Source organism: Neolamprologus brichardi, chromosome 3, assembly GCF_056152115.1.
Source record: "Neolamprologus brichardi isolate AB-2024 chromosome 3, ASM5615211v1, whole genome shotgun sequence".
In the NCBI taxonomy this organism is placed as follows: domain Eukaryota; kingdom Metazoa; phylum Chordata; class Actinopteri; order Cichliformes; family Cichlidae; genus Neolamprologus; species Neolamprologus brichardi.
In genome coordinates, this window is record NC_142106.1 from 12,881,748 (window position 1) to 12,892,302 (window position 10,555).

General features: G+C 39.4%; 2 protein-coding genes across 2 annotated transcripts in view; one reads left to right on the plus strand and one right to left on the minus strand.

Annotated features, from left to right (window-relative positions):
• LOC148103532 (butyrophilin-like protein 2) overlaps nucleotides 1-10,555 on the plus strand; it is a 169,674-nt gene that overhangs the window by 120,632 nt on the left and 38,487 nt on the right. The window lies entirely within an intron of this gene.
• On the minus strand, nucleotides 2,216-8,106 carry LOC148103538 (low affinity immunoglobulin gamma Fc region receptor III-like). Its single transcript, XM_087839495.1, has 7 exons — nucleotides 8,008-8,106; nucleotides 7,000-7,035; nucleotides 4,901-5,161; nucleotides 4,576-4,821; nucleotides 4,287-4,490; nucleotides 4,059-4,148; nucleotides 2,216-2,370 (listed from the first exon to the last, which is right to left on the minus strand). The coding sequence occupies exons 1-7, from the start codon at nucleotides 8,036-8,038 to the stop codon at nucleotides 2,216-2,218; spliced, it is 1,023 nt and encodes a 340-aa protein (XP_087695621.1). The 5' UTR covers nucleotides 8,039-8,106.

Here is a 10,555-nt window from a genome sequence, read left to right on the forward strand (position 1 = left end):
GGCTTGGTAAGCTCAGAGACCCCTGACCTACATACACAGGTGAATCCAATAATGAGAAAGAGTATTTAAGAGGGTCAAGTGTAAGTTTCCCTCCTCTTTTAATTTTCTCTGAAGAGTAGCAACATGGGGGTCTCAAAACAACTCTCAAATGACCTGAAGACAAAGATTGCTCACCATCATGGTTTAGGGGAAGGATCCAGAAAGCTGTCTCAGAGATTTAAGCTGTCAGTTTCCACAGTTAGGAACATATTGAGAAAATTGAAGACCACAGGCTCAGTGCAAGTTAAGGCTCAAAGTGACAGACCAAGAAAAATCTCAGATAGACAGAAGAGACGAATGGTGAGAACAGTCAGAGTCAACCCACAGACCAGCACCAAAGACCTACAACATCATCTTGCAGCTGATGGAGTCACTGTGCATCGTTCAACCATTCGCACTTTACGGAGATGCTGTATGTGAGAGTGATGCAGAGGAAGCCTTTTCTCCACCCACAGCACAAACAAAGCTGCTAAAGCACATTTGGACAAGCCGGCTTCATTCTGGAATAAGGTGCTGTGGACTGATGAAACTAAAATTGAGTTATTTGGGCACAACAAGAGGCGTTATGCATGGAGGAAACAGAACACAGCATTCAGAGAAAAACACCTGCTATCTACAGTAAAATATGGTGGTGGATCCATCATGCTGTGGGGCTGTGTGGCCAGTGCAGGGACTGGGAATCTTGTCAAAGCTGAGGGACACATGGATTCCACTCAGTATCAGCAGATTCTGGAGACCAATGTCCAGGAATCAGTGACAAAGCTGAAGCTGCGCCGGGGCTGGATCTTTCAACAAGACAAAGACCCGAAACACTGCTCAAAATCCACTAAGGCATTCATGCAGAGGAACAAGTACAACGTTCTGGACATGGTCATCTCAGTCCCCAGACCTGAATATTATTGAAAATCTGTGGTGTGAGTTAAAGAGAGCTGTCCATGCTCAGAAGCCATCAAACCTGAATGAACTAGAGATGTTTTGTAAAGAGGAATGGTCCAAAATACCTTCAAGCACAATCCAGACTCTCATTGGAACCTACAGGAAGCGTTTAGAGGCTGTAATTTCTGCAAAAGGCAGATCAGCTAAATACTGATTTCATTTCCTTTTTCGTGGTGCCCAAAGTTATGCACCTGCCTGATTTTGTTTAAATAATTATTGCACACTTTCTGTAAATCCAATAAACTTCATTTCACTTCTCAAATATCACTGTGTGTCTCCTATATGATATATTTAACTGACATTTTTTATTGTAACAACCATCGATTTATACAGGAAAATAATGACTATTAACAAGGCTGCCAAAACTTTTGAATCCCACTGTATATTAACTTGTTTTAAGACGGTGAATCTAGTGAATTTCAACCTAAAATATCTTGTATTAAGTGAAAAAATCTGCCATGGAAACAAGTGAATATTCTCTAGTTTCTCTCTAGTTTCAAGATTCACTGTCTTGAAACAAGTTTCTGTATCTTACAGAAATGTTGCTCTGTAGCTGATTGTGTCTTATTTTAAGTGTAATTAGATAATTTTGACTTGAACATTTCCCAGCTTCAAAATCCAGAAAAGAACTGTTCTGTTTCCTCTGGATGGCTAAAGGTTACTGCAGAGCATTTTGTAATAACTTATGTGTTGCATGGCCTGTTATGGTCTATTTGTAGTATAATGTAATTGTATGAACATCACAATGAAAATCATCCTCCAATCTCTAACATATAACATGCTGATACTGTTTTCTTGAAAAATGCAAAGTATGTTTATCTGGAATAATTTCAACAATTAGGGCCGGAGTGTAAGAGTGAGTTATTAATTCCCTTCTCTCTCTTTTTTTTTTTTTGGATGCTTTGGGAAGTTGTTTTTTGAATGACTCCATTTATACAGGAAGGCATTCTCAGGTGTGTCACTGGAAAGGTTTGTTGACCTTGTTATCTACAGCACTTATGTCAGAAATAATCATGTGAGTAAGGCTGGAGTACTAGTGCTGAATTATTAATGAGGGGAAGATGTCAGTGTAAACAGTAAAAAGAAGCAGTGGCAAAGTGATTACATGCTTTGCAGTTTAATCAGCTTCAGTTTCAACTTTTTTGATTTGCAGGCTTCCAGATAAAGGTTTATAAGTGTGAAGTGAGCTTTTATCTGGTAAAGAGCATGAGTCATAACGTGTTGTTGTTTTCAGCTTAGGTTAGCATGATGGCTGGAAAAAAGGGTGAGCAGCTAGCTTGTCTCTGTCCATAGTCAACGATAAGGAGAACCTGGGCCTTCTTATTCTGATGGTTGTTTGTCCATAACCGACGTCTTCAGTTCTCACTGCTGAGTAGATCACAGCTGAATCGCACTCTGAGAATAAAACATATTAGATTAATGCATTATTTGTTTACCATGATGCTCTGTGAAGAGATTAACTGATCATTTTTATAAACCACAGCAGCTTTTCAGTGTTCTTAACACCTCTAATGACACAGCTTTGACAATAGAGAAGTGGGGGTGTTTCTGTGGAAAAGAAAACTGGACGACCACAAAGCTGCCACCTGCTTTCAGTGCAGATTGACTCTCGTTACTATAGAGCACATAGCAAACACGTGTCGCAGCCTGAACACTATTTTAAAAATTAAAATCTACTTTGGCTGAATTTCTGTGTGCAGGATTTAGAGAAATGCTTTTCCAGATCATGTCTCCATGTCCTTGGAGATGTGTTTTTAAATTGAACAGCTCTGTGTTGAAACACCTGCAGCTGAAGTGTTTTCTTTCTTTCAGAAACAGGATGCTGGACGACTGCAGAGCTGTTAGCTTCAGTTAACCACAGACCACAAACACACAGTCCAGCTCACAGTGAACAACACTCAGTAAGAACAGAGTGAAAGACTAAGTTTGCACATTTTAGTTAAGGCGATTTCATAACAAAAGTATAAAGTGAAATATGGGATTTCAGGTTTTAATTGCATCAAATCAGGAAACTATTTGTTTTACTGTAACAACAATCCACATTTTTACACTTCTGATGATCCCTCACATCCTCATAATGCATCACATCATTAAAGTCCGCAACAGTCATTGTGAACTTAGTATGAAGTTCCTATCACCATACGAATCTCAGTCTGAGACATTTGAAGAGGAAATATTCTCATCGATAAAACGATCCATATAATGTGTACTGCTATGAAAACATCTTCTCCTACTTTCCCTTTCAAAATTTTAGACATTTCTTCTTTCCCTTTTTTATCATACAGGTAGAAAACATTTTCAAATTCCAAAATATTGCGATAATGCTCGTTGTCTTCCAATCAGTGAATTGCCACCATACTGTGGTGTTTGTGTGTCCCAGTCATCCCACAGACTGTGTTGTCAAGGACTGTTAGGGTTTCCTAAGACTGACTGGACCAGAGTGTGTGTTCAGACAAAGAGCGATTCAGATGACCCCTATAAGAAGCAATAAACCAAGGGACTAGTTTACCCTTCCTGGGATTGGTTTACTAGGGCCCACCCTGGAGCCAAGCCTGGGAGGATGCTTCAGGGAGCACCTGGTGGCCATGAGGGCCAGCTTCAAGATATGTGTCATTTTTCCTGTCAGTCCTCCACCCACAGGAGCTGCCATATTGGCCAGGTCTAATGTGTGGTGCAGTGAAGTGTGGCTGTATACTCAGCTATTAAGTGTTGTAACTGGGACATGTAACTTCACCTCTTGGAATATTGTCCAATGCTACAACCAATTCAGTCCATGTAAAACAGTCTGAATAGCTCAGTCTATTGAAATCTGTGACAAAGATGCTCTTCATAACTGAGGGCTTCATCAGGTGGTGTACTCATGCTCCGGGAACAGTTCACAGCCAAGAGGGGAATAAGATTTAACACCTCTAAGTCTGAGGCCATGGTACTCCAGTAAGGAGGATGAGTTCAGCCCCAAATGGAAGAATTTAAGTCTTGTTTACGAGTGGTGGGAGAGGGTTAAACTACTATTATGATATCCAAAGATGTCTTAGAATATTTACAAAGATTGTGACATAATAAAGTTTGAAACACTGCATTACCTTGAGTTATTCTGATTGGTTGTTGCTGACACTTGGATATGTTGATGACACTGCACGTGATGTCAGTGATGATGTCATCTTCTCCATTACCTTGATCCAATAAAAATTAAACATTAATATAGATTATGTAAACAGAGATTACATGTAAGAACGTTGTTACTGTGATCATGATGAATGTGAACTTTCTACTAAACAGACTTATGAAAGATCAGGAAGTCTGAGTCTCACCTTCAGGTTTCCTGTGAACACATCGTCTCACCAGCAGAACCAGTAACACCAGTAGAACCACAACACAGACTGATCCAACAGATGACAACACAGAGAGAACAGCAGGAGAGAGTGACGGAGGAAGAGTGATGGAGGTGGATATAGGAGGAGAGGTGGATGTAGGAGGAGAGGTGGATGTAGGTGGAGGTGTGGTGGTGTCCTTCTCTAAATAAAGCAAACACAGTCATTAAGTTGTCGTCACATTGTGAATGTTGAAAGCTGCAGAAACACAGACAGGTGAGTGTGTCACCTGTGACAGTGATCCAGCTGGATGGAGACTCTCCATGACCGCTGATGTCACACTTGTAGAGGCCTTCATCAGACCTGGAAACATGCTGGATGGTCATGTGACCTGTAGGCTGCTTCCTGATGAGGGAGCCATCTTTATAGAAAGCAGCTGGGAGGTTGGAGGGAGTGGTCTTTGTTTTACAGAGCAGAGTGACGTCATCTCCCTCCATCACAGGGAGGACAGGACTCTGCAGGATCACTGATCCACCTCAACACAGAGACAAACTACAGCATTTCATCCATTTACACACAGCTTCATCAACACTAACTCCACACACTCAGCTTACCAGTGACTGTCAGGTTAACCATGTTACTGATGGGACCCTCTCTGGACTCACACCAGTATACTCCAGTGTCCCATGGGAAAAAATTAATGTTACAGGAAGAACCAACTGCCTCCCCCCACCCATCTCCACACTGACTCCTCTGTTGTTTGCTTGTGTTTCTCCTCAGAGTCCATCCAGCAGAGCTGTCGTCCTCCTCACAGCTCAGAGTCACAAACTCTCCTCTAAAGAACTGAGAGCTGCTGGGACTCACAGTCAGACGAGCTGTGAGGGTTAAAATGAAAAACCGATGATCTGTTTATGTTATCATGTTTTGCTTAATCAGTTGTCTCATCAGTTTTATATCTGAGATCCATTCTGGAAGCATCAACCCAAGTTAAAAGCAATAAGAATAAACACAAATAGTTTAAGTTTGCAATACATAAAACCATTAATAACAGAGGTAAAATAAGTAAAAATAAGTACAACAATTTCCTCAGCAAATATATTTCTAAAGGTGCTACTGACACCAGATGTGAGTGACAACCCATCCGATCCACACCAAAGAAATCAAACTGTAGAAATCCATAAATTGTGCGTAATAATGAGAAATGACACAGGAAAAGGAGAGAGAGGTAGAAAGGCATGAGCAGTCATGAAACCAGCTGAAATCTATAAATAATTAGAAAGCAATCCTGCCAGTTAGTGCAAATTAATATCAGCTGATTCACTTCCAATATGTGTCTCATTATCATTAATAAGACGCATATTGATGAGACACATTATCATGTCTCATGATGATTAAAACCAATGAATAGTTCTTATGCAGTGTTTGTTTTTGTACTATTTCTGTATCGCTTGTTCTTAGGTTTTGGCCTCTATGTTCCTCATCTTACTCTGTCTGTACTCTGTCTCTGAGATCTGTCAGTGTTTCTTTTATTTTGAAGGTCCGTATCTGATGTTAGTGTATCCAGTTTGCATCCTCCCTGTCCCATCATATTCGTTAAGTTCAGCTGTGTCCCTTCAACCCCACACGACTGCCGTTACAGCTGTGACAGGCGCACTCGTGTAATTGAAGGAAGGACGAATGGAAAAAGAGCCATTCTTGATAAAAAAAAAAATCTACCAGAGTGATGAAGATGAAGCGAAGGTCAACAGAGTCAAGCAAGACAATGATTGCAAAAACACACCCAAGGAAACTCAGCTGATTTCACAAAAACGACATAAAGCTGCTAGAATGGTTCAGCCAATCACCTGAATCCAACTGAAAAATGATGGAAAGAATCCCAAAAGGTTGATTTTGTTCATCTGAACATAATGTTTTCAGTGGGGGAAACTTTTTGTAACTCATTCAAGTGATTTTTTCAATATAAGCTGACTGCAGGTTTATAAACAGTACATTTGCATAATGAGTGAAATTAGCCCACTAAAGGAACAATGGGCTGGAAGGTCAGTTCCTTCATCATAATGATGCAAATTCTCATGACCATTGATCAACAACCACTGATCAATGGCCATGAGTACCATTCACAGATAGTTGGGGAATGGCTGCAATCACAGCATTGTAAGATGGTGACAGATGTACCCTTAGGCCCCCTCCTCGATTCAGAGATGGTCTTTCCCTTTTCATGTAAATGGCCTCCTTTTCCATTTGGTTTTCCCAATGTATACATTTTGGCACATAACAGCGTACACTATGTTCCTTTGTTTGTGTCGGAGGACCCGATCCACAAAGAGTTGAATTTAGGATGAGAGGTATTGTTTTTATATTTTTTATATGCAGTTTCTTAAGTACAGGTGTTATAAAAGCTGATCTGAAAGGTGAAGGAAAACTGAATAACATCAGTTATTATGGTGAACACAGGGTAAGTTTTAAGAGGGTCAAACTGGCGAGTGGATTACTTGAATTTTGGAATAAGGTTAGAAATGATAGAAACAGCGAAAAGTTTCAGATTTGAAAGTATGCAAGTGAACGGGTCTGAGGGAAGTGGTGAAGGCAATGTGTAGCAGGTGTTAGTGGTTAGCTGTTGGTGAAACTTGTCAACTTTAGTGTTTAAAATTTACACTGATATATTAAATGATAAATAGAACAGGATTACAGATGACAGAAGAAGGTTACTGACCTTGGTTTGTTGTGCAGCTCAGCAGTGAGATCAGAACTAAAGAGAAATGACACTCAGGTTGATTTGAGGTGAACATAAAGAACAACTCCACACAAACAGCTGACAAACACACAAACATACTGGAAAATAAAATACTGGAAAAATGTGTAAAACTAAAAAACAAAAACATAACCATGTATCCATTAATAATAATGGATTGGATTTATATAGCGCTTTTCAAGGCACCCAAAGCGCTTTACAATTCCACTATTCATTCACTCTCACATTCACACACTGGTGGAGACAGCTACAGTTGTAGCCACAGCTGCCCTGGGGCAGACTGACAGAAGCGAGGCTGCCATATCGCACCATCGGCCCCTCTGGCCAACACCAGTAGGTGGTAGGGTAAAGTGTCTTGCCCAAGGACACAACGACCAGGACAGAGAGCACGGGGATCGAACCGGTTACGATACGCTTCCCAAACCCCTGAGCCACGGTCGCTCACACCTGCAGCCACTTTAGAATCATCAGTTAGTCTAACATGTCTTTGGACTGTGAGAGGAAACCTACACAGACACTAACCACTGCACCTCTGTCACACCTGTACTTTTTAATTTACATATCTTTAAATTCTGTTTTTATTAGCATGTCTTGAGGTTTATCTTACAGTTATTGACAAGTAATGATGTAATTTTGTACTGTTCTCACAGTTTATATCTTTAAAGCAGCTTTTTCTGTGCATTGACTTTAATGTGAGTATAAATTTTCAACTACTTTTAAAGTCATGTGTCCACTGTGCAGCTGTGTTGATATAATGAGTGAATGATTTGATCTTTTCACTGCCTGCTGTGTTTCCTCGACTCCTGAGCAAAGATAAAGAGTCAGTTCAGACCTGCAGTTGGTCCTCGTGGTGTTTTGAACTTGAATTCAGCCTGATTTGTTTTTCATGTCTTCTCCTCCATCATCAGTTATCAGGAGAGCAGACAGTCAAAGTACAAGAATTCAAACAAACACAGAGATTCTACTTACAGAGCAGACACAGCACAGATGTTTCCTTCATCGTCCTTCTCACTCATTTGAGCTTTTTTTCATTTCTCTCACTGACACCAAGTAAAGCCCGCCCTCTTCCTCTGAGCACCAGCTTTGCTATTGGTTGAAATACAGTGAGTGGGAGACTGACTTTTTTGTCTAAAGATAGAAGTGAATACAATTATTTACATATACTGTTCACCAGTGAAAACCCTGAAGTGTATTTTTTTAATGATTTGAATTAAAAACACTGACTTAGATCTGACACACAAACACACAACACCAAGAGATGACGAGTTTATCCAGAAGAAATAAGGGTTTTAAAATAATCAAATTACGTTTAATAACTGCAACGTTACATTAATCCTCCCACACGCGTTGTTTATGGCCACTAGAGGGCGATGTTTGACTTTCATTTCACATTCTTTTACAGGTCGTTATAATAAATAAATAAATAATAAATATAATAATATATAATATATATATAATAATAAATAAATAAATAGCCTGAAATGGCCTTATTTTCTTTCAATCTTAATACAGATTACATTCATTTGTTCATGTGAATGTAGGTTTGTTGTGTGTTTGTTCAGCACAATAGTAAAAGAAACTATGGAGATCTCTACACTATGTAGTCTAGAGATGAGAGAGCAAAATATTGTTGTTGTCTTATTTAAAGAAAAAAGAAGTTAAATAGACACAAACTCATCACAGTTATATTAATGCTGTTTTGTCGTCACACAAATACTGTATATTATCTAAAAGTGTTACTACCATGTGTAGTGATTCATACACATGCACATTATTGTTGTGCTCCAGTACTTACCCCTAATGATGACATCATCAGGTGGAAATGATAGTCGGACTCGGACCTGCATGATTATCACCCTCTGGTGGTGACATTGCGTCATTGCGCCAAGGACCAACCTGCTGCAATTGTTAATGGACACACAGGTTCGCCAGTTGCTTCTTCATAAAGACGTCCAGAATCCACAGTCATTAAAGTTTATGTTTGGAAAAGTGACACAAGGAGGGAGAAACAATAAAACAATAAGGAACTCTGTTAAGCCTGACAACAACAGCACCACAGTTTAGCAAGAAGGGAATGAATGCAGTAATGTTCACAGTTCATTACTCAAGCCAAGTTAAAAGGAGATTTTGCATGAAGTAATAAGTGCATTTCTGCCGGAGGTTTCTTCCTGTTAAAAGGGAGTTTTTACTTCCCATTGTCGCCAAAGTGCTGCTCATAGGGGGTCATATGATTGTTGGGTTTTTCTCTGTATGTATTATTGTAAGGTCTACTGTACAATATAAAGCACCTTGAGGTGACTGTTGTTGTGATTTGGTGCTATATAAATAAAATGAGAGATATTTGTATGACCTTTATCTGAAACCAAACAAAACAACCTCAAAACAACAACAAAGCATATGTTATTATATTCTTATCGTCAGCAGTGAAGATTTAAACCAGTTCCAATTGTATTAGCATTACATTACAATGAGCGCCTGTCTCTGAGTGTGGATTTCCATGGAGATTATGCTAGTTTGCTTCATAATAATCAGTTCTCACATGTAAATTGTGCGTTCATTTTCAAAATTAAACATTTTGCGTTCAGTTTTTCAGTCACTACAGATCTGATGATTTGTCACCTCTGATTACAGATTATTCCAACAATCTATTTGATTTTTATTGATTTAGTCAAACTGGATCATTCCACTCACAGCTTTCCAGGGACACACTGATTGTTTCATACATGACCACTAGAGGGAGAAAATTGTCTTCAAGTACTTCTTGAATACAAGCAGGTCATCAGTGATGCTTCCATAGTTTATTACAGTAAATGAGAGGCTGAGGTTGAGCTGTTCCTATTAAAATGGATGTATTTCATTCATCTGTCAATAAATAGTACCTTCACTTTAACATGCATGAATGTGGGCGTTGAAGAGTGTCAAGAGTGTTCAACGATGCACAAAGTAATCCACACACTATAACATGCAAGGTATGAGGGAAGCTACAAATTGGCATGCAAACAATACAGCTGAACCTAATTAAGCATGAGGCAACAGGCAGGAAGCAAAACAGAATACATGGGCATGAGGCTCATTTATGTTGGAAGTGATAGCAGAGCTGTATGTTTGAATTGTTTCTGAAATGTTTCTGATAATGGTAAATCATGTTTAGGTGGAGACTAGCGAGCTAACTTCCTGCTAACTTCTAACTCTGTTAAATTTAATAAATTCTGTTTTCATAGATGCCTGGATGTTAAACTTAATTGTTGCACCTGGTAAAGCAGCGACACTGATCATTTTATTAAAGATGAATTTAGACAGTTTTTAACTCGCAAGGATGCTGCAGTGTTCGTTTGACTTTGGGCCCTGAAGCAGAGTTTGGACCCGTAAACAGCGAATGACATCAGACTTACACCAGATCTGGTTTACTGAAGATACATAAACAGGTCATCATTTTATATAGGTGTCTGTATGATCAACTCCGTCACATCTCTAAGTTTCTGCCTCAATCCTCAGCTCTGAACACCACACGTTGGAT

Bases quoted from the DNA above. Each gene is read 5' to 3' on its own strand.
- LOC148103538 (XM_087839495.1), bottom strand. From the start codon at position 8,038: ATGAAGGAAACATCTGTGCTGTGTCTGCTCT. The intron at 7,036-8,007 runs GTAAGTAGAATC...ATTTCTCTTTAG, and splicing joins ATCTGTGCTGTGTCTGCTCT to TTCTGATCTCACTGCTGAGC. The intron at 4,149-4,286 runs GTGAGACTCAGA...TATTGGATCAAG, and splicing joins TGTTCACAGGAAACCTGAAG to GTAATGGAGAAGATGACATC.